This window comes from Onychostoma macrolepis, chromosome 13 (genome assembly GCF_012432095.1).
Source record: "Onychostoma macrolepis isolate SWU-2019 chromosome 13, ASM1243209v1, whole genome shotgun sequence".
NCBI lineage: Eukaryota > Metazoa > Chordata > Actinopteri > Cypriniformes > Cyprinidae > Onychostoma > Onychostoma macrolepis.
Genome location: NC_081167.1, coordinates 2,859,246 through 2,883,852, shown reverse-complemented (window position 1 = coordinate 2,883,852; position 24,607 = coordinate 2,859,246). Strand labels below are relative to the sequence as shown.

Here is a 24,607-nt window from a genome sequence, read left to right as displayed (position 1 = left end):
GTAGTTTTAATAGTTTTTGTCTTTTTCTGCTCACATTAAAATAATTTGATACTGGTGACATAAGGAAAATTTGATTTGACCTTGACAAAATTAAAGAAAATACAAAGTGACGGGATAACTCATGATAACTAATTTAACGTTATAATTTATTTTTATAGACAGATTTTGATAACTAATTTTGATAACGAATGGTGAGACAGACGGGCGGACTTTTATTTTTAAACTCCAGACCGGATGTTGTTTTGTCGCAGCCGCAGCTCAAGTGTCTCGCCTGCGCTGCTGCCACACATTCATCGTGATGGCTGCCGTGTGGCGAGCTCGTAAATTTGCCCGCTGTGTCGTCCGCTTCTCTGATCGTGATCTGTAAAATACTCGCTGAAAGCACGACTTTAAACGCGACATTAAAAGAGCGCGCAAAATAAGCCATTATGGTTAGTAAAAGCTGTGTTTCTAAGATTAGCGAAGCTGCTAATCAGGTGCTAACATTAGCATGTTAGCAGTCATGACGTGTATTAGTCCTGTCACACACCCCGTGTTTTTTTACTGAATAGCAGTCTTAAATTATTCCTTATACGTTTATCGTGTAATAATGACACATGCATAATTTCCTTGTGTAACGTTATATTTAGTAAACAGTTGTGCATGCACGTTGTTTACGAAGTTTGGAGTTCTGCAAATCACGCAACAACTGGACCTGTATTTACATGCAACTTGATAGTCAATCGTTTGTGTTTTGAAAGTTTAGTGCAATGATTTTCTGTTGCTTTGGGCCTGGTCATACAGTAAATGCACATCAAGCTCTCTGATTGGTCGCTCTTATTTTCCACACCAAACATGGACGTGGTTATAGTTTTTTAATCAGGGCTTTATGAGATCTGCGTCACTTCGTTTTAAACTGTCTGTATGTATTTTCACCCACTTAATATACAAATATATCATTTGAAATGACTGAATATGTGTTATTTCTAGGCTGAAAGCAAGCAAAACAATGATGATGGCACTGTTGAAGAAGGGGAAGATGAAAATACAGAGGATTCTAATCTGCAAGTTAGTGAACCTGGTCTCCTTATTTGTTTTTATTAAGACATGAAAGGAAGTTGTAACCCTCCTTATGTAATACATTTTACTGCACCCAAAAGGGGATAGCATGTATTGTAATTTTTAATGAATTATGATCATTTACTTTTCTGAAATGACTGACTTTTTCAGATGGCATCACAAATCTCTTACTGTCTCACTCTGTTCTGCTATAGAACGAATCCAGACTCTCGTTGGTTAAAATCAAGTCTCACTCTGCTTTTTCTTGTTCTTGTTGCAAATCTCAAAGACATTTTCTTAGTATAATCATTTAAAGCTATGAATTCCGAGGATTGCTAACTGATACGACAATGAACATCTGCTCCACTGTCTCTACAAAAGTGTTTTCCTAACTATTTCCTTACAGTACCTTTCTGGTGGTGTTGTGCATAATTCAAAAAACATTTTATAATCTTTCTTCAAAATTGATTTTGCTCTGCTAATGAAAGGACTTTCCTTAATGGCCAATGTCACCAAGTCATGTCAAGTCACCTTTATTTATATAGCGCTTTATACGATACAGATTGTGACAAAGCAGCTTTACAGTGCTAAACAGGGAAATAATGTCACCATATCCTCTTACTATTGAACCCCTCTCACTGAGAGGCTCAATTCTATTATGTAAAGAAGAACCTTACTCTTTAATCTATCGATTATGGAAAAAATCAAGTCTTTGCCTTTATTTTCCTCTTTGAAAATCTGGTGGATGGTACAAGAATGCCTGAAAGGCATTTTATTGTTGAGTTAAAAAATTCCAGTAATCAAGAAGGTGTGGGAATACTGAATTTCTTATGAACAGAATCTATCAATAGAGTTCTGTAGCTGATTTTTGACGTTTCAGTTGGAGCTCAGTGCTTTTCGAGCAAAGTGGATGTCTGAGCTTCAGCCCAGCTCAGGTGGAAAGAAAAGCATCCCTAAATCTGCTGACCTGAAGAGGAGACAGGAAATCGCTAAAGAGGAAAAGGTGTGAGCTCTTGAATATTCATAGTGGGTGCTGTTGCACACATTAGATGATCTATGAGAAGACATCATTTCATGACCAAAATAACTATGTGATGTGTAAAGTTATATCCTTCACTTGAGCCTGTCTGTGAATGTGTGCTCATAGGCCCGAGAGCTGTTCCTGAAGGCTGTCGAGGAAGAACAGAATGGAGCAGTTTATGAAGGTTTTTATTTATTCTTTTTGATTGGACAATCAGACATAAAATGGATTCCATGAAGGCTGCAGGTATAAATTTCCCCATTTTGATTTTGCAGCCATCAAGTACTATAAGAGTGCAATGCATCTGGTACCGGACATTGAGTTTAAGATCAACTACAGCAGAACTCCTGATCCGGACCGCAGTGGGAGCTAGTAAGTGCTCGGCTGCAGAATGAACTGTCATGGAACTCTTGGATGTACATTAGGAAATTTGTAAAATATGTTTACTAGCCTTGCAAAATTCATGAACATTCTAAAATAATAATAATAGAAGTTTAATGGAATAATAGAACACACAAATATTTAATAATGTTAATATTTTTATAACTTAAAATATTCAATATTCTGTTAGATGATATTTTTGTATAGACCCTTTGTATGCGACTGTGTATAACATTTATGGTTAGATATATATATATATCAGTGGCGAGCGGTGACTTTTTTAACCGGGTATGCTGAGTGCTAAGATTAAGCATTCCATAGTTATTCGAATGCTAGAAAACAGCTGATTTTCCAAGTAAAAACCGCCAAATAACATTTACACGTAGTTACGTTATGATACGTGATATTCAGAGCGTGGGGAGATGGGGATTTCCCCGGTCTACGTCTCTGCATCAACTGAATGAATCTTTTTTTTTTTTTTCATTTATTTTTTATTCCCAGTGAATAGGAGTTAAAACTCCCACCGGATGACAATAATAGACCATGCAAAATACAAAAAATTAAATAAATAATAAAATAATAATAATAATAATATATTTAAAATATTGCCAAGTAACGTTGCAAACAACAATAAAATCACAGAAGGACTTTAACTGTAAGCGACACAAGTATATAGAAAACAAAGGTATTGTTTCCTATTTTTCCTGATGTTTGTTATTATTTCAAATTTTGTATACATTTTATAAACTTTTTTTAATTTATTTACTACTTAGGCATGTTGACAATAACGCCATCAACATTGTCTATGACCAGATATGTTAGTGGACTTTCAAAATTTGCTTTGCTTTAGAAAGCATGAAAATATACAGTTAATATACAGTTTTATTTTTTCATATGATTTCGTCGGGTTAGTTTTGCATCAAACATATTGTAATTTTTGGCAATCGAGATCTGGCAGCAAAAGCGCATTTTTCCACTTGGGCGGCGCTTCTCGTACAGCTTACCCCACTCATGAAATCAGCCGTCGACCAGCTAATCACTGAGAACGCTACAGTCCTGACGAGTCGCAGCCACAGAGCGGAGAATACGCTTACCTGGAAGCTTCCGTCACTGTCTCACTGACATAGATTTACAGAAAATGACCTTTTTTTTTCAAATAAATAATTTTACATACTTATTCCCAACACTTTATTAAGCTTTAAGTCACATCTCAAATGACAAGAGATCAACTTATAATCATGTTTATATTCATTAGCCCGTGAACTCATTCTCTCAGACGGCCTGGGTATGCAGCGCATTCGCAGTTTATATGGACGGAGCGCCACTGATATATATATATATATATATATATATATATATATATATATATATATATATATATATATTTGTGTGTGTATTTGTAATCTGCATAAATAAAATTAAGCTTTTGTGATTTTTATGACGGTTTTCAAGCACATTTTCTCATTACTGTAATATATCCAGATAATGCACTTTCTTAGTTCTTTACAATTTAAATAAGCATATATATATATATATATGTATATATATTTTGTTTCTTTCAGTAATGATTGGTTACAATTTGATTCAATAATAGACCATGCAAAATACAAAAAATTAAATAAATAATAAAATAATAATAATAATAATAATAATAATATATTTAAAATATTGCCAAGTAACGTTGCAAACAACAATAAAATCACAGAAGGACTTTAACTGTAAGCGACACAAGTATATAGAAAACAAAGGTATTGTTTCCTATTTTTCCTGATGTTTGTTATTATTTCAAATTTTGTATACATTTTATAAACTTTTTTTAATTTATTTACTACTTAGGCATGTTGACAATAACGCCATCAACATTGTCTATGACCAGATATGTTAGTGGACTTTCAAAATTTGCTTTGCTTTAGAAAGCATGAAAATATACAGTTAATATACAGTTTTATTTTTTCATATGATTTCGTCGGGTTAGTTTTGCATCAAACATATTGTAATTTTTGGCAATCGAGATCTGGCAGCAAAAGCGCATTTTTCCACTTGGGCGGCGCTTCTCGTACAGCTTACCCCACTCATGAAATCAGCCGTCGACCAGCTAATCACTGAGAACGCTACAGTCCTGACGAGTCGCAGCCACAGAGCGGAGAATACGCTTACCTGGAAGCTTCCGTCACTGTCTCACTGACATAGATTTACAGAAAATGACCTTTTTTTTTCAAATAAATAATTTTACATACTTATTCCCAACACTTTATTAAGCTTTAAGTCACATCTCAAATGACAAGAGATCAACTTATAATCATGTTTATATTCATTAGCCCGTGAACTCATTCTCTCAGACGGCCTGGGTATGCAGCGCATTCGCAGTTTATATGGACGGAGCGCCACTGATATATATATATATATATATATATATATATATATATATATATATATATATATATATATTTGTGTGTGTATTTGTAATCTGCATAAATAAAATTAAGCTTTTGTGATTTTTATGACGGTTTTCACACATTTTCTCATTACTGTAATATATCCAGATAATGCACTTTCTTAGTTGTTTTGAACAATTCTGATAATTTTGAAGATTATCATAACTGTATTACATTAAATAGTTCTTTACAATTTAAATAAGCCTATATATATATATATATATATGTATATATATTTTGTTTCTTTCAGTAATGATTGGTAGATTCAATAATAAGCAAAAAATCTTAATGACCCTGAAAATAAGCTTTATTTTCTACATGCAAAATACTTTACAAGTTCTTATTTCTTTCTTTTGGTTTGCCATTTGAAGTTTGATTGTGATGATGATGTGAATTTTTGATCGTGCCTCTCGTTAGCTTGGAGGACAATTTGAACGATCGGGAGATAGACGATCTACTGACGTACTTCCAACAGCTGCTGACGCTGGGGGACGGCACCATGAAGCTGTGTGAGCCTGAGGCCGACACGACTCAGATGCACATCTCAGGTAATTCTCACACTGGAGCTGGTCTGTGTGGATTTCTAGAGTTTAACCATTGCCCTGAAAGTCCCTTTTTCTCATCCACAGCTTTGCCCTTTGAGGTGCTCATGTATATCTTCCGCTGGGTGGTGTCATGTGACCTGGACCTTCGAGCCTTAGAGCAGCTTTCCCTGGTTTGCAGGGGCTTCTATATCTGTGCGAGGTGGGCTCACACACTCGCCAAACATCAGTAAACCAGCATTATAGCGGCTTGTGCTCAAGAACAGCACTCAGATTTTCTCCATTAACAACGTATTTGTGGGTGTCTTGTTTCAGGGACCCTGAGATTTGGCGGTCTGCCTGTTTGAGGGTGTGGGGGCGGAGCTGCACCAAAATGCTGCCATTTTCATCCTGGAGAGAGATGTTTTTGGAAAGGCCACGTGTACGCTTTGATGGTAAACGCATGCGTTTGTGCAGTTTTCTTGAACATGTGCCGGATGTACAGTATCGACTAAAGGTCCGTGATTTGTGCAGGTGTTTACATCAGTAAAACATCATACATCCGTCAGGGGGAAGAGTCTCTTGATGGCTTCTACAGGGCTTGGCACCAGGTGGAGTACTACAGGTGAGCTTTGGGCTTTAAAAAAAAGGAATTTCTCATGTGGCACTTTCCAGCGCTTCCCACAGGATTTATTAGACTGGATTGTCATGCACCCCCTGGATGAAAATGTTTAGGTTTTAAAATTAAATGCATGAATCTGTTGCACTTTGAAATCAAAACGAAGAGTCCCAACCCATTTTCAGTGACCAAACTGAATAGAGTAAAAAAGTCTTTGCATTGGCTTGTACCTGGGACTTAAAAGTGAACTCAAACCTCGATTAGTTGTTGATAGTGTTTGTTCAATAATAAAGTATGATAGTTATTATCCATAATATAACTGCACTATAAAATAAATGTAAATCTAAAATGAATACTTCAAAATTAGTTTATGAATTTGTTTTATAGTAAAATTACAATATTTGTATTCATTTCTTCACTTGTAGTTTAACCATCGAGCTTTTATTTGGCAAAAAATATTTCTGTGAAAACAGCATGAACTCTACACGTTTCGCACTCAAACTCGCAGCGATTTGATAAGCACAATTTTGATTTTAGTTTAATTAACAGAAGCAGTGGCGCAAAACAATGTTAAAGACCTTTTATATTATGGGAAGTATAATATTATTTTCAGTTCATTATGACCCTGTGGCTGGACAGAGGTGATTCATGGGAAAGATAAGTTGGGAACCAAACAGCATTGGATCCCATTGAATGGGGGGGAAACAGTGAGACATTGCTCTGAATTTTTCTAAACAGCATTCATAACGAGGAGTAAATGAGGACAGCATAATTTTCATTTTTGGGTGGAGTGTCCCTTTAATGTCCTTCAACAAAATCAGTTTTGCTCAGAGTTTATCAGGCTTTGACGAGACCTGATCTTTTAGGTACTTGCGCTTCTTCCCTGACGGTCAGGTGATGATGTTGACAACACCCGAGGACCCTTTGGTCACCGTCCCAAGGCTGCGCAGCAACAACTCCAGGTATCCCTGCTCTGAACTCAACTTGGCTGAAAGCACATTTCTAGGCCATGTGCATCTTTAAGTTATTCATGATCTTCAATTTCCACAGGGTGGATTCCATCATGTTTGGCCATTATCGGCTGTCCCAGGATACGGACAATCAAACCAAAGTTTATGTTGTTGTCTCCAAGAGAAAAGAAGAGGTGGGTGTGCCTGTGCAAGTTTATGGCCCCTTTCCTTGAACAGCGCTGTTCTATTTCTTTGCTGTTTTACAAGCAATGAAGCAGTTGTCATCTTTCAGCAGAAGGTGGCAGAGTACCAGAGGAGCCGGTTCTGCAGGCGGAACCCAGCCCCCGAAGCAGAGCGCGCCTTCCATGTAGGACTGCAGCTGTCCTCAGGGGGGCGGCAGCGCTTCAACAAGCTGGTGTGGATCCACCATTCCTGCCACATCACCTACAGGTATCCCACCAATCTGCCTTCTCCAACACATCTGACGAGTGCCAATGAAATTCCACCTGCCGTCTGTTCACACAATCATCGAGGACGCATTGGCACATCACCTGTGAGGAGATACTGATGCTTAAAAGAATTAGTCTATTCTAAAATTCCAAAAAGAACTGTTACTCACCATCATTCCAAACCTTTATGACTTTATTATTTTTTGGTGTTTTGAAATATGTTAACCTTATGATGAAGGCAAATGAGCACAGATACCGTCAAGCTCCAACATAACACAAAAGCACCAAAGTAGTCAAAATAAAAAAGTAAACAAGTGAAGTCTTTACTGCTCAAAATATACAGGAAGTAATGGATACAAGTATGCATATGCTGAACTTTACTGAGGCTGCAGAATTTAATTTGGCACTCAGTTATGAGTAATGTAATCTGTGTGACCACCATAGTTTTGTTCTCAGCTGATCCTTTAAAAATCGAGCATTTAACTCTCAGATACACAAGGACTGATAGTGATGAAAAGTTATACATTGCAGAATCTGCAAAATTTTTATTATTTTACCAGAATAAGAGGGATCATACAAAATGCATGTTATTGTTTATTATGTATTATTTATATAAATGACCCTGTTCAAAAGTTTACACCCCCTTGAAAACTTTTTGAATTTGAAGGTCAGGGTAAATTTAACTTATTTGTCTTCTGGGAAACATGTAAGTATCTTCTGTAGCTTCTGAAGGGCAGTACTAAATGAAAAAATATAATATTTAGGCAAAATAAGAAAAATGTGCACATCTTCATTCTGTTCAAAAGTTTTCACCCCCTGGCTCTTAATGCATCTTTTTCCTTCTGGGGCATCAGTGAGTGTTTAAACCTCACTGCACACCACTGAGTTTATATATTATATATTTGCAAGCATTTGCTGTCACTGAATTGCTACATATCAGTAGTTGATGTTCTTTGACCAGCAAACTAAGAGATTGCCATTCGGATATGTCCATCTCAGAGAAGATAACACTCTTTAAAGTTACTTTTTTTTACACCAACATGATTTTGATTATTTGTTTGGTTTACTGAATGGGATCTGTTGTTTGAACAATCATTCATGCAAGTTTTTTTGTACACGTTATATATTATATAACTAACTTGTGACATATTTCTAGGATATATAAAACCTTTTTTGTCACTGTTTCAGTGAATTTGGAAGAAAATAAAATATTACTGCTTGGAAAATGACTAAACTTGATCCAGAGCAGTCAGTAGGCAGTGATCGTTTGTGTGACTTCAGCATGCTGGGAGATTTTGTACATTTCCAAACTCTTTTATTTTCTTCTCTTCCCTACAGATCCACTGGAGAGACAGTCGTCACTGCATTTGATGTAGACAAAATGTACACGCCTCTGTTTTTTGCACGAGTGAAGAGCTACACAGCCTTTTCAGAGCGTCCACTGTAGGACGACCCAAGCGATGCATGCAGTCACTCGACCCTTGACTCCTCAAGGTTTACACCTCACTGCCACCTCCATCTGCTCTCCCTATTGCTTCCAGCCCCAGGCTCTTTCTTATGAATGTACAAGAATGGTGTGACATTTTTAGATTGCTACAGTCTTAACTGCAGCTCAAAACATAATGTTTTGTTTTCACGGTAGTGTAAAATCTGTCTCACTCATATCGTAAAGATAAAGATACAAAATATATATATATATAAGACTGTCTGCAAGAAGTTTTAAGTCAACTGTGATGAATGTTCACTTTGTTTTTGTGAATTTCAGTGAGGGGAATATGCCTACTGACAACTGGAACACCCAAATAAATGAGCTATATTGTGTTTTGCTCTCTTTTCTTTTGTGTTTGTAAATTGTAAAATCAGAGGAAGAAATATTGGTCTTTGCAGTTTCATCAGAATGTTTCCTGTATGACTGCTGTCACCATTTCAGCCCCTCTCTTCTCAACAGTTTTTCTTGTTGAATGTTTTGTTCTATTCAGTAATTATAAGGGAAGTGTGATGTCGACGGATTTTCAGTTGAAGTTCAGTTTTTGTTTTCTCAGCTGGACGCCGCAGTTTGAACGTCTTTAAACCCAGCACCCTTCAGAAATCAGGTCTAGAATTTGATAAAGAGGACAGATATAATCCAACTAAACATGCTCAGAGATTTGGGGACTGAAGGGGATTTAGTTCAAGGGGAATTGGATCTGTGACAATATCCAAGAGAATATAAAGCGCTGATAATTTTCTCTTGCAAATCCACTGATGAACCTTTTCTTTGTTATTATATGATTATTTGTCATGGCCATGGTTAGGGAAGTTTAAATTTGTGATTTCTAGGTCTGAAGTGTTTGTAGTTGCTTAACTCTTATTTCATATTCTGCAAACGTCCTGGAAATTCATTGGTCGAAATGTGCGGAAACTCGATTTATTATAGTAGAATTCAGTTAAAGCCAATAAGAAAGATCTTTCAATATTTAAAACCTCAATATACAATTGCAAGTAAATAAACACTGACACATGATTTATTTCTGAATAAAAATCACTTTATTGGGTCTAATGTTAATGGCCTACTTCTTGTATTAATCCTTCCAGTATTAATTCTGTCATACTACTGTGCTATTAGCAAATGGTATCTTGTACATTGGATGGGAAGGTCTATATTTCTGCACTGAAAGCATGAATTAACAGCATCATCTCATTTACCAGGGAGGTATTACAGTAATGCAAGATTTCATTACTTAAACTAAATGGAATACTGACAGAGAATGGCTTGACTATTATATTATATGAAGAACTGGAACAGTGTTACAGTAGTAGTATTGTTTTACTGTACTTCTTTGCTTAACGGTTTAACACACCTAAATTCCTCTTTAACAGCAGGCTAGATTAAAGAAACAGCTTGTTCAAACACAAGGGCAAAATTAATGTCGCTTGGCAAGATCTGGAATGCTAGCACAAACAAGGAGTATGTTAAGCTGTCGAAACACACTGGACACTGATTTCGTGTCTGAAGTGACTGGGTCTAAAGAACTGTGCTCATTCCCTTCACTGCCTGATATGCAGCATTTTCAGTGTCTCAGAAAGGAAAGGGAAAGTGTTACAGAGTTATAAATGTGCTTCGTAGTTACAGTGTAAGCCATTGTTCATTGTTTTGTTAAAAGTGAATGTGATGTGCTGGATTTGTTGTGACATTTTTGACACCAGTAAACTATTCGTTGCAGGCAAGGCTTCATTCGAGACTAGCCATGTAAACAGAACAGGACTGATGCTCAGTTTAAACTGACATCTGTAGGCTGGAGATACTGTGGTGGAGTACAATCTGTGCCAACAGTTTCATATACAACAAACAAACAACTGTATATTTGTGATCTGTTTTCCCCCCTTTTACAATTTATCAATGCATGCACAGGGCTATTTGGATGAATACTAAACCCTGGGTCATGCCTGGCTTATATTTCACCAACAAATCAAAATATAACAAATAATTATTTGCTTAAAAATGTGTGTGTGTGTGTGTGTTTATTTTTTTTATTTTTTTTTTACAACTATTAAACTTGTAGCATCATGTTAATGAAATTTTTGCACATTTGGGTGGAAAAGAACCTTATTTTCATTGCCGTAATTCAAAAATCAATTATATATAATTTGAACTGTAAAGTATCTACACATTGTGATATTGTAGTACAGTAAAGTTTTCATGTAATACTGTAAGGAAAAAAAAAAACTAATGGGAGTAATGTTCTCATGAGATTCAGCTACAGCACTACAACAAACATGAAATAAACAGTCTATTTTCTTTTGTAAACATTCATTAATTCACTAAACTCACATGATTAGTCCATAAAACTATATAGCTTCCATTTTCTCCGTATTTCTCAAAGGTATCGTTATGACTTTTACATACTATTTTTTTATTGACTGTAAGATTATCTGCCTGTGCAAAATAAATAAACACTATAAGCTACTACTGTGTTTAATTCAGCTCATAAGTGTGACATTCTCCTGCATACTTGTCAAATTCTTCTAATACATTCTTCTTTATGTCTACAAACAAGCTTAGTGTGCAACAGTGCAAATTAGTACAGTATTAATGTTAGCCATCTTTGTATTTCAAGACAAATTTCATATGAAAAACAACAAATACTCAAGTACACTAAACTTGGACCCTAACTGTAGCTCTCTTTTCTTAATTTTGGATTCAATATGAATAACACAAGGTTGCAGTGTGCAAAAATGTCAGGAGTCTCATAAAGATGAAATGGCTGTAGCGTGGTAAGTGGATAGACATACATGAAGCTCCTCTACTGCGCTGATATTAATAACAGGACTGTAAATGGATCAAGTGTCATCAATCTGTGCGTGGTTTCCTGTATTTAACCTTCTCATTGGATGTCACCCCATTAGTGTGACCGTTTATTGATCCGTTCGAGTAATCGGTCTTCCGAGATCCTGTGCGTCTCTTATAGGTCTGTGGAGCAAAGAACGGGAACATTTTGAACAATTTTTTCAAGCCATACTTTCGTACAATAACATCCTTGATGCTCGTTTACCTTTATGTAGAAGTTTGTGAAGAGTAAGATGAGAGTGATCATATAAGTGATCTGGAAATACAGCCAGCCCATTGGGAAACCACATGGCCAAACCACAGCACAAGATGTCTGGAACATGGTCAGGACAAACTGGACCTGCAAGAGGAAACCGCCATCAGTGATCTGCTATTGATCATTCTTGAATAGGAGTGATTCTTCAGTTAGGTTAAATAAGTTAACAAGTTTGCTTGTGGTCAATTGACTTTTAACTTGAGTTAAAACATCTAAATTCTGGCAAATGTAACCATCAGAATGTATATTTTCCAAGCATTTTATCTTGAAAAACATACTAGGAAAGCATACTAGAGGAAAAGAAAAGCTCCCATATTTGGAAAATTACCCACGAGTAAAAGACATTGACTCTGGTGAACAAGCTAAAACTTATATCCAGTTTTTTAGCCATCCAAACCAATTAGTAGGGCTGGGTAAAAAATGCTTCTACTTTTGATATGAAACAAAGTTTCAGATTTCAAATTATGTCCATTGTATTGCAGTATTCAAACAATAAATGGCGTTTTGGCGCTGTTTAATGTGAGTGACAGATTGCTGTAGCGCCTCAGCAGTGGGAAGTGCACATGAACTGATCATAACTTCTGCTTTAATACCAGATTCAGCACGAAATAAACATAAATAAACATCTGAAGGCAAGTTAAAAGAAAGAGGACAGCAGTATTACAGAGTACAGTAATCGTTCAAAGACGTCAATGTAACAGCTTGTAAAAAATATCACGTCACATTTACCTCAGAAAAAAAAAAACATATTCGGTGACCATAAACTCATTAGTCAGCTAGAAAAATGTATTTTTTCCCCTAAATATATGCACCATATAACATACTCATTAGTATTTTTACTGTTCTTCAATGTTTAATTAGTTTGAATAAATCCGTCAAGATTTTATGACAGTCACCATTTAAATGTATATTTAAAAAACAAAATGTAGTAGAAATATTATTGTGTAATTGTTACTTTATAATTATAGACAAAACTTCATTGAGTGTAATTTAAAAGTGGTGTTATTCGAATCAGTTTATTTTAATCTTGAATAGGCTGTTATAGTAATGTAGTGCCAACTGACTCATGTATGTTTAACAGCACTGAGAGATTTTTTTTCCTTGAGAAAATTTGGCACACGTACTCTACCTGATATATATCCAAAATAATTGCTATTGAATCAAATCGAATCGGTAATCGAATTGAATTGCAAGCTCGTGAATGAGAATCGAATCGAATCGAATCGAATCGTGAAATTTGTGTCAAAACCCAGCCCTACCAATTAGGCTTTTTTCAATTGAAAATAGCAGTGAACACATATTTCATTACAACAAAGCACTGTGTAAGTGTCCTTATAGAAGTTTGGAGAGAAAGCGTGTACTTGCCAGCTGCCCTTGAGTGATATACTTTTTCCACCACAGATACGGTCTCATGGCTGGGACAGCAGAGAGGCCGTAGTACGAGTACATCAGCACATGGATGAAGCTGTTAAACGTGGCGCCAAAGTAGGCTGATGAAAAGAGCAGTAATATCAGTATTAGTTCACTGAACCACTGAAGCATCACATTAGGTTCCCTATGACTTCATATATTTTAAAATGTACAATCTCACAGATTTATTATGATATTTATTTTCATAAATAGTCAGCATTATGCAACTCAATCAATAATCGGTAACCACAATCTATTCTAAAAAGTAAATGGATCCATTAATGCCAGAGATCGACTAAACAAACTCCTTTAAATATCACGCTACATTATGCAAACAGTTATTTAAAGACCACCTGGACAAGCATTTTTACCCTGTTTCGTTTTGCTTTGTTTTTAAGCATCTGAATAATTCAGCATATAAAATGCACCATAAGCTCTTTCAGAAGCCTTTGACTTAGAAACATCTGCGAGGAACTTACAGTGGCCACACGGCACCCAGTTCATGACGAACCACCAGATGTTGAGCATGGTGAAGTGATGGTAGACGTGCAGGAAAGTGATCTGGTGGTAGTTCTTCCTCAGAATGAAGAAGAAAGTGTCCATAAACTCAATGAGTTTGGAGAAGTAATACCACCAAAGTACGTTCATCATCTGAGGAGAGATTCAAGAAGAAAAATGTCACCAAGAACATCACAAACATGCAACTTCAGTTACATGAAAAGTCATGAAATCATTAGGGCTTCAATGATTCTCAGTCCACTTCTGATTTCCACTTTTGTTGGTCTCTAACCATAGACTAAACAACAAATATAATACTGCTCAAATGTATGAGCTATGCATTATAGTATAACATCATGAAATATCCTTGTGAAAAAGAAGTGAACTTTAGTGTGTTGAATATGCACTTGTAGTATTCTTCAAATCTTAGAAGTATACAGTAAAAAAAAAACTGTACTTGCAGAGATATAGATAGATAGATAGATATACTTTTCACTGAAATAATCTAGTTTACATAATATACTGTGTGTGTGTGTGTGTATGTATGTATGTATGTATGTATGTATGTGTGTGTGTCAAGCAATTAAATCGCATCCAAAATAAAAGTTTTTGTTTACGTAATGTGTACTGTGTATATTTATAATGTATATAAAATACACATACATGCACATACATATTTAAGAGAAATGTTATGTTTATATATTAAATATATAATATATAAATAATATAAATATATACACGTAAATATTTTCAAAATATTTACCGTATGTGTGTGTATTTATATATACATAATAAATATACAGTACACACATATATTATGTAAACAAAAACTTGTATTTTGGATGCAATTAATCACGATTAATCGTTTGACAGCACTAATATGTATATATATGTATGTATATGTATAATATATAATTCAAAGTATATTATTTCAGTAAAAAGTCTGTTAAAGTTTAAACTTTTATTTTTTTGCTCTGCAGTTTGGAAGCAGTTCACCACTGCTTCCATTCAAAAAACCTTTCCTCTTTTCTAATGTCAGACATTTTCTAAAATTTTGGTATAATGCTTACATTTCTAATATGATAGAGTACCCAGAGAGGATGCATTTTAAATCTTGAAATAAACCTTCACAGCTCCATGCAGTGGATCATGAGGTGACCACGCTGCCAAGAGCTTCTCAGCTACATGCTGACATAAATTAGCTTGTATATAAAGAACTCTTTGAGAATCCTAGCAAACAGTACAGTGACAAAGGCAATAAAATTATTCAGGAAAACCTATGTCTGAATTTTCCACCTAAAGTGCGGAACAGAGCAACCAGTTTAACAGCACACTCACGCATTCCACCCATAGGGAATATTGTGTCTTTAGTAAGAGTAAAGCTGAAGCTTTAAAAATGAAGCTCCAAATCTCACATAATGTAAAACTCAGTTTGTTGTGTTACCCTGTTGTCGGCCTCTCCTCCATTGTGGGTATTCTGGCAGAAGAAGTTGTATCCGCCTTGATACGTTGACATTACCAGCTGCAGAGACAGAAAGACAACAAAATGAATCATCATTCTCCACCACACTGCTTTAACCCTTCCTCCCAATATGAAACACATTAGTGGAATTAGTACTTATTCTTGTGGAGCTTGAGGATCAGTTTGCATGAACAAAAAGTACAATGTAAATATCATGTTATATCAATATGGCCATTATCCAACACAACAGTACATTGTAAAAAATGATCTTGCATTTTAGTTGCTTCAGAGAATGTTTTAAAGTTGACAACTTGCAGCTTCTGAATTTGTTCATTCAGCTTAACATTTTAAAGGGGTCATATGATGCAATTTCAAGTTTTCCTTTGTCTTTGCAGTGTTACAAGCTGTTTGTGCATAGACAAGATCCCTGAAGTTGCACAGACTAAAGTCTCAAAACCAAAGAGATATTCTTTATCAAAGTTAAGACTCTGTCACGCACCCCTAAAATGGCTCATTCAAACACGCCCCCACATGTCTACGTCACGATGTGGAAATATTTGCGTAATGCCGCCCAACTGTTCATGAAAGGAAAGCAGGCGTGGTTTCAGTAACCGCAGTAGTGTTGATTCGGCCTGTCAGGGAGACACTGTGTGTTTCTAGGCAAAAGCAAAAGCACTTTATTTGGCCTTCCGAAAGTAGGTGCATTTAGGAATCATTAAGATTACTTACAACAGAACAGCACAGCCCAGATGTTATCACAACGCATTTATGGACCACCGTTTCGTGAACCTAGGAGAAGAAGTAATTCTGACTTTGCTATGACAATCTGGCGCTTCTGAATCAGCGACTGTAAGTACTGTATGTTTTGTTATTAGTTTAAGTATTTGCTATTGACTGCTCAAATGCGGAGTTTTGCGCATCCTGTGTGTGCGTGCGAGAGAGAGAGAGAGACAGGGTCACATCACAGCACGTCAGCTATCTTAATTGAGGCTTGTGTGTGTGCGTGTGTGTGTGTGTGTGTGTGTGTGTGTGTGTGTGTGTGTGTGAGAGTGTGTGTGAGAGAGAGAGAGAGAGAGAGAGAGAGAGAGAAAGTCAGGGTCACATCATAGCAGTCAGCTTTCTTAACTGTGGCTTGTGCACAAATACATACGAGCATCATCAATGTCTCTCACTCGACTCTGTTCCCCTTTCAGGCTTGAACTGATGGTAAAACTAAGGTTCCCTTTCATAGGTCACTTCAATGCTGCGGTGACGTCACCGTATGAGAACACCCTTTGGTGTGACGAATGTCTGAAGCCCTGTACCATCCCACCAATCCTATTGGCCATACGCATGCGCAAGCATAGTATACCTGCGTGCCGTGCACTATTTCGCTCAGATTTCATTTCCTTCAGGAAAGCGAAAGTGAATTTTCTGTGCCCTAGAAAGCATCCCGCGTTCTCAGCGATATTTTTTATTTCTCGAGAAGTGTTTAACTCCTCTTCGTGGATGCGATGAGTCATCGGAAATGTAAGGAGCCGTGTAGCAGGTTTATCATGGGTTTATCACGACACTCATGATAGGTGCGTTGTGTGCCTGGGCCTGCATCACGCGCAGTCAGCGCTTAGGGGCCTGTCGACATGTCCCCACTGTGACAGCCTGCGACTGAAAGTTCTGCGCTCGAGGGTAGAAGTTTTCTTCGAGGTCGCCCCCGCGTCCAACCCCCGCCGTGTCTCTTCTGCGATTGCCGAGGCGCCGCACGAGGCGATGGCTTGGGGTGACGCGTGCGACCCGGACCGTGAGGACAAGTGCTGCGCTGGAGTTTTCTCTATTTCGCTCGCTCTACCTCACTCGAGTGCAAGAGGTTGGCGGAAACTTTGTGGAGCCCGTTGTTTTCGCCGACGAGGATCTACGGCCCGCCCCAGAGGCCTACAGTACAATCTTCTTCGGCTGCGGGCTGTATGACGACGGCGTTTTGTCCACTGCGGCCTCGGAGTCGGAGGATTTATTGGCCGACACATGCGGATGTCTCCCTCCTAGAGGACAGGAGAGACGCAGCTCCCCGTCCTACAGCGAGCTGCTGGACATGGTCACTCGTGCGGTGGATAAGCTGGGGCTGTCAGGGGGTCAGGCGGCGGCCACGCTTCACTTGATGGCGGAGCTTCAGGCCTACCAGCTGGAGCTATTGAAGGAGCTCGACGAGGGAGAAGGCATCACACCGGAGGCTGTGAAGGAACTGCGGCAGGCCACAGACTTGGCGCTACGTGCCACCAAGCACACCGTCGGCCGTTCGATGGCGGGGATGGTGACGGTTGAGCGCCACCTGTAGAGGATTTTTATTGATATTAATCAGAACTACTCAGACATAATCAAGGTGAATTTTGCCTATAAGGTATCTATTGAATCTTCCAATATATTCTGAAGGCCTTTGTGTCAAAATGTGTACGTGGCAAAGCACATCTGGAAGAAATGAGGAGGGGGCTTTCTCTCCCACAAAGTCTAGAGGGTCTCTTCTCCTCTGGGACAGATAGAATTACATACACAAGTGAAATGTACGCGACACTTCATTTGGCGTCACGAACAGGATCTGGAAAAGAGCCACAAAGTGTACTACCGCTTGGAGCAGATTTCAAACAACACGTAAAGGTGGCCACCTTTTTTAATCAGGTAAGCATTTTTTGCTTATATAAGATTGTGTTGTTTGCTAAATCTGTTCTTGGTGGTAAGGTCACTTAAATTTTGCTCTTCCAAAATACTAAATTTAAAGATGAGAACATAAAAAAGAGGAGTTTTTATTCCAGAAAAAATAACTGCATGCATTATCTGGTTTATTGTTTGAAGTCTTGATGAGTAACTTAAACTGAACTGAGATGAAGCAGGCAAAAATACATTGCTAGCAATGGTCTGTGTTTATTTGGGCTGGGCCTGAAGAGACGGAGATAGACATGAAGCAGATATAGTATAGAGAGCGCGCAAGACCTACGATACCGCCCTGATTAAATTAAAAAAGACAAAAAAATTGTAAGGTCACAGGGGTCAGCTTGGGTAGGTAAAAATTCCTGACAGAATCTTGTTCTTTTACTGCGAAGAGAGAATACAGAGAGGTTACAGTAACAGAACCAGTATTTTGGAGCAGGTGGATACTCGAGAGAAAAAAGCTTTGGTTTGTTGTTTTGTTTTGGAGAATGTTTGAAACTGTGTCCGTGTCCGAATGCATGTGTGTGTGAAAGACTGAGAGTGAAGAGAAAACACATAAATTCCGATTGGGTTTGGGGAGAGAAGTGTGCCTTTTTCTAAATGGAGAACGGCCGCAGCTCTTGTCACACTCAAGAGGGACTTAGAGGTGTGCATGTTGCTAGGGAAATAGGGTCAATAAAGATTGAATCCAGATGTGTAACAAGATCCTATGTTGGGTGTCTGTGTGAGAAAAAAGCAACAGGGAGAGAAAACATTTCTGAGAACAGCGCTGTGGAGAAGAGATATTAAGTGAGGAAGTTCAATAAAGAACATAAAAAATAATAAGTGCGCACTAAATAAAACGATAGAGACGAGAGATAATTAAGAAATGAATAAATAAAAATCATTATTAAAGATTTTATGAATACTATGTGATCATAAAATAAAGAAAAAGCATATAGAAAGTGTACATGCATCAGATATAATAAAAAGGTCATAAAATAAAGAATAAAAAATTAATTGAAAAATAGTGGCAACATTATTATACAAAATTAATAGATGAATAAAAATATTACACGTGCTTATAACTGAAGACTTCCAAAATTTGTATCTTGTTGTCCCTGGGAGACAGTATGAAGGTTAATCCATTACAGAATTAGAGATTTGGGTTTGAGCTAACCAAATATAACTTGTGTAGCAATGTTGAATGAGAGCAAGATTGGGTGACCAAGTTCATAGAAATTTTGAATCAAAAGCTATAGGATATTTAAAAATAATAATGGAATTTGTTGATTAAATAATTAAATTAAATAAAAGGAATTATTTTATGTTGGTTGGGAAAATCCATTCACAATTACTAGATTATTCTGAACCATGCAAATATAGAAGAAAAATTATGATTGATATCTTTAGTCTACCATACATACTGTTGTAACAGAAAGGATTTTTTTTGTTTGATTATAATACATAATAAAGGTAGATTACCTTTACTGCTGCTTTCTGCATTTTGCAAAGAAAAAACTGCTTGCTATTTTCCTGCAATGAAGAACTTGCTTTACTAAAAAAGAATAAGGGAACTGCTGTTTTTAACCAGATTACCTTTTTTATTTATTTTATTTATTTACTTATTTTTACCTTTTTATTAAGGGGCCATAGAAAGAGATGGTTGAAAAGTGAAAATTAGATAAAGAGCTGATTGCTCAGAGACAATTTGGTCACAGTTTACAAAGGTGCAATTTGAATAATGCAGTCTCTGAGTGTTAAGATTTCAGATGGCTTCTGGATCAGTGCCTTGACAAAGCAATGGAGTCTGTCTAACAAAGTGGCGAAGAAGCAAAGACAGCTGTAGAGAGAAGAAGGGGGAGGGGCTGATGGATTTTCAGCTACCCTCCGAAAAGAGGAGTGAACACTTTTGCATGGAGAAAGGCTGACTTAAAGCAGGAAAAGGTGAATCTTTCACTTGAGACTTTTCCTGAGTGTGAAGAGAACATCCTGAAATGCAAAACTCTGGCAAGAACAATCAAAAGCCAGACTGAGGAGAGGCAGAGAAACAACGGAGATCATACACCACAACATCAGGCCTTTGAGTGCCATCACAGACTGACAACCCAGTGCAACAGCTAAACAGCTTCAACAAACTGATAATCTAACCAGAAGCACTTCCATCCCTTCCCATTGTGTGCACAGGTGAAGCACATTTATTTGATCACTTTAGAGACTGTTTCAAAATTTGTTAATTATTTTATTAACTTTATTAATCACTGATCTCACAGCAGTTCTTTGAATTCTGTGTTTTAACTAACATTCTGAATCTGCTTTTCAATAGGTACCAGTCCAGCCTTATGTCTTAAGAAATAAGAAATTTTGACAGACAGAAGTGGGTGCTTGACTCACCAATCAGGAAAAAAATCGAGCTGGATTTGGCATAGTGAGGGCTATTTCATTAACCAACTAGGGAAAAATGCACAACTGAATTATTGACAACAATGCTGATCTCTTTGGGAAAGAAAAAAAAATAGACAAGATGTCTAATAGAAAAATATATATGGCTGATAAAATAAAAATATTGGTCACTCCATTTTGTTTAATGGTAATTTTCTAGGGCTAGATTGTATAAAAAGCATAATAAAAATTACGCCAAAGATCCAAAATCATGAAATCACATATGCTGCCATCACTGGGGATAACAAGATAGAAATGTTGATGGCCATGGATCCTAAATTATGCAGAGATCTCTAATCCTCATCTCAAAAGTAGCTCATGAACAATAACAAAAATTATGACTAAACTTTAAATTGGACAAACAAGTGGCATTTGAGAAATTACAATTGACTCTCTCAACTGCACAATGCCTAAGACAATTATTCTAAACCAATTAATCTATTAGATTTTGTTTGAGAAAAAGAAAAAGGAGGTTTATACTGCAGTGTTAAAGAAAACCTTATAGTGACTGACATTGTCCAGTTGCAAAGTGACATTTAGACACTATGTTGAATGCTACCAGGTCTACGCTCAGTAGAGTGTAACAAAAAACTTCATGTTATATTCAGAATCTGTAGCATTCCACAACTAAAACCATTCAGTTCACAATTAGCTGAAATCTCAAGACAAAATATGTTTATTGGCCAAAAAGGGGGGTGTGAAAGGGTGTGAAAAAGTATGAATGACGGATGGAATGTATGGAGTGAAAGAAGTTGTCTGACGAGACACTGAAACAAATCAATTATTTTGCCAAACAGCTGTATGCAGATTTTAATACAGTATGTGGGCCCACAGGGCAAATAACGCCCAGTAAAATAAAGACCATGGATGAATTCGGTTAAGTTTCCTGGTCAGTACCTAGGTTATTGTTGTGGCAGAAAGAAAACAGTGCCACACTTGCGCAGCGCATTACATGGAAGGCAAAGCAAGCAAGCTTGCTCTGTCCACCCACATCTAACTTTCTTTTCAGCATGTCATGATGGAGCTGATCATGTCTCAAAAGGATAAAATATTGTCTTTCTGACTGTTAACATAAAGTGGGTTGAGTGTTTTCCAGGTCAAAAGGCCAACACTACTGAGCTAGATAGGCCTAGGAAATTATCTAGTGATATAGTGGAACTCAGTTTATAAAACAAAGAGATAACTGAATTAGTAAATTGTTAAGAATACATTTGAAATGAATTGAAAAATTGTAAGGATGCAGATAACTGAGTAAAACCAAATTCTTTATTGTATTATAGAAAATAGTATACTCATTTTATTAACAGCAATGGAGTTCTGAGAGCTCAAAAATGGGGCCAGGACAGCCCTCAACCCACATGAAACTTCCACAGGTCACACCAAGAAGGATAACTATCCGGATGAGCAAATGAGCATGCTTGATATCACTAACAAAAACTCTGAAAGTTTCCATTTACAGGTGACAGCAGTTATATCAAGGCCCAGGAATGGTTTGCTCCACCATTAAGAACCAGTGAGTGTGCAGTTATGGCCTCAAGGAAGAATCTTGCATTGATCAGCAAAATAGTTGCAAAGTGACACCTGGGTCCACATCTCTCACCTTAAAATACGCCAACCAGCTTTAACAACCCCACACAGCATGAAGTGAGGGATGAAGGGCGTGCTAGTAACGACCTTCCCTTGCCAACGAGGGAAAGACCATTGCAACGATTCGCAAAGAGTCACCCTGGTGAAGATGGAATGAGTGATGGGACAGCTAACGAGATGATCAGAATACTTGGGAGCCAACAAATGGAAAAGAGGAAGTGGAAAGAGAAGGAAACAGACAAGCAGACAACTCAGGAAAAAGTGACACAAGATGAAGTACAAACTGATGACAAATCAAAAAGAGATAAGCAAGGAGCTCACATTCTTTTGTGAGAGGAAGCAGAAAAGTGGAAAGATATCTGATGATCATCACATGCCTAATGCATATTGTAATTCTACAAGCTCAAGCTGAAGACAACGGCAACCAGACTTCCTTTCAATTGCAAACGCAAACGAGAACCAACAGCAACCAGACTTCCCAAGAATTGACTTTTCAGCCCTCAAATAAATCTAGCAGTGACTTTTACGTAATCCAAAATGAACAAGCAAAAGTTGAGGAGGAAAGAATATCTAGACAAAATAGACGCATTGTAGATGACAATTATAACATCACTATCAAAGGCAATTCAGATATATTATGGGAAAAGGCAGAAGATAATAGTTGGTATAAATGGGTAAATTACACAGCAGAAAAAGAAGAATGGGAAAACTGCATAGTTTGTCTGGAAACGAGACCGATTTTGTATATTGTACCTATACCTATACACAGTTCTAGTTGCAAAATATTTCATGATGAATGGTTTAAGACATGTCCAGGACTGTCTAATGCAATGGGGTTAGATGTATTAAAAATGGGAAGTAAATGTTTAGTGGAACAAGGCAAAGCGATAAATGTCTTTAGAAACTGTACCCAAAAAATGGCATCTTTGCCCATATTGGGGCCAGTTTCTCCAATCCACAACGATCTACAGAGAAGCTACTGAATTGCAGTGTGAACGTACCCGTAAATGGCCTATTATACAAGAAACAAAAATACAAAAGCCGCAAGGAAGAATACAATTAATGGCAGATCAGAAATTTGAATGTTGTGAGAAAAACCTTCTCTTTAGAAGAAGGAGAAACAAAAGAAGAGAAATCTAGATCGAGAAGAGCCTATGAAAAAGACCCTGCAGTTTATATAGATGCTATTGGTCAACCAAGAGGTATACCTTATGAATTTAAGGCAAGAGACAAAGTTAAATCAGGATTTGAATCAATATTCATTTAGATTGCGCAAAATAAAAATACAGAATAGATCAATTATATATATTACAACCAGCAGAGATTTATTAATTACACTGTTGACGCCTTATCACTTTTAGGAGAACAATTGGATGCAACAAGTCTAATGACATAGCAAAACAGAATAGCTTTGGACTATTTGTTAGCTGAAAAGGGAGGAGTCTGTGTTATGTTTGGGGATCAATGCTGTACTTTTATACCAAATAATACTGCTCCAGAAGGAGCTTTCACTGAAGTAATGACCAAATTGAAAAACTTAAGGGTTGAACTTATAACGAATTCTGGGGCAGACGGGAAAATATGGGATTGGTTTGATCTAAGGTTGGGAGCTTGGGGAGCATGGATTGCTAAACTAGGAATGTTTTTAGGAGTTGCCATATTAATAGGAGGCTTATTATTTTGTTGTGTATTACCTATACTAAGAACATTGGTTGTCAACGCTACTGTGAAACAAATGGAGATGATAAAAGTCCCAAACAACCAACGAATAATCACAGAAAGAAACCTGGATGAGTATTATGAAGGATTGCTAAACAAGCTGATCTTAAATGAGCAAACTTCGGATGATGGATCGAGTGACTCTGATGACTATGAAGAAGAAATGTAAGGATGAGCCCCATCCTGGGAGTAAGGACTAGCCTAACTTCCACCCATGGATGGCCCTTTATGATGCGCAAAGTATCCGAGCTGAAGATCAACGGATCTGAACTATTGTTTCTTGGAATATTCAATGTATTATGTTTTAAATGTGTTTTTATGTTTTTGATATACATAACTGTGACAACCCCAGGCAAGCGCTGAACCAATTGCACGCTCATGCTTATAACATTGTATTTTACTATAAAGAAAGAAAGGAGACAGAATCTTTTACTCTCTCTGAGAGTGGAGAGAGACGTTTGGTCCTGATTCTCCTCCAGAGTGCTACCGCATCATTCAGTGGTTGAGGGTAAACCTGTGTGACTTATTTAGTCACTAGATAGTGTTAGCTGAAAGGACTGGATTATGAAGTAGCACTCTGGGTAGACATAAACAAATTGTGAGACTTAATGAAGTCTCAAAGGGAGGAATGTAGAGGATTTTTATTGATATTAATCAGAACTACTCAGACATAATCAAGGTGAATTTTGCCTATAAGGTATCTATTGAATCTTCCAATATATTCTGAAGGCCTTTGTGTCAAAATGTGTACGTGGCAAAGCACATCTGGAAGAAATGAGGAGGGGGCTTTCTCCCCCATACCATAACAAAGTCTAGAGGGTCTCTTCTCCTCTGGGA

At 37.1% G+C, this 24,607-nt stretch overlaps 2 protein-coding genes across 5 annotated transcripts in view; one reads left to right on the top strand and one right to left on the bottom strand.

The window, feature by feature from the left end:
* The first annotated feature begins 243 nt into the window (after positions 1 to 243).
* Positions 244 to 9,235, top strand: fbxo9 (F-box protein 9). 4 transcript variants are annotated; one of them, XM_058796906.1, is made up of 13 exons: positions 244 to 431; positions 970 to 1,047; positions 1,919 to 2,041; positions 2,186 to 2,243; positions 2,335 to 2,431; positions 5,293 to 5,423; positions 5,505 to 5,619; positions 5,733 to 5,851; positions 5,931 to 6,021; positions 6,882 to 6,977; positions 7,066 to 7,159; positions 7,258 to 7,518; positions 8,753 to 9,235. In XM_058796906.1, exons 1-13 carry the CDS (start codon positions 429 to 431, stop codon positions 8,783 to 8,785), a joined length of 1,299 nt encoding a protein of 432 aa, XP_058652889.1. In that variant the 5' UTR covers positions 244 to 428; the 3' UTR covers positions 8,786 to 9,235. The 4 variants fall into 4 exon arrangements, with proteins under 4 accessions (XP_058652889.1, XP_058652890.1, XP_058652891.1 ...); XM_058796907.1 differs by having other exon boundaries at positions 246 to 431; positions 7,261 to 7,518; XM_058796908.1 differs by having other exon boundaries at positions 247 to 431; positions 7,258 to 7,415.
* Positions 9,236 to 9,385: 150 nt separating this feature from the next.
* Positions 9,386 to 24,607, bottom strand: part of elovl5 (ELOVL fatty acid elongase 5) — a 30,095-nt gene continuing 14,873 nt past the window's right edge. The window contains exons 4-8 of the mRNA XM_058796910.1: positions 15,350 to 15,427; positions 13,887 to 14,058; positions 13,363 to 13,487; positions 11,947 to 12,081; positions 9,386 to 11,864 (exon numbers count right to left, since the gene is read on the bottom strand). Of these exons, the coding sequence (XP_058652893.1) occupies positions 11,745 to 11,864; positions 11,947 to 12,081; positions 13,363 to 13,487; positions 13,887 to 14,058; positions 15,350 to 15,427 (630 nt within the window). The 3' untranslated portion in view covers positions 9,386 to 11,744. The remainder of the gene's footprint in view (positions 11,865 to 11,946; positions 12,082 to 13,362; positions 13,488 to 13,886; positions 14,059 to 15,349; positions 15,428 to 24,607) is intronic.

Coding starts and splice junctions, on each gene's coding strand:
- fbxo9 (XM_058796906.1), top strand. Junction 5,424..5,504: donor GACTCAGATGCACATCTCAG/GTAATTCTCACA, acceptor TCTCATCCACAG/CTTTGCCCTTTGAGGTGCTC. Junction 5,620..5,732: donor GGCTTCTATATCTGTGCGAG/GTGGGCTCACAC, acceptor GTCTTGTTTCAG/GGACCCTGAGATTTGGCGGT.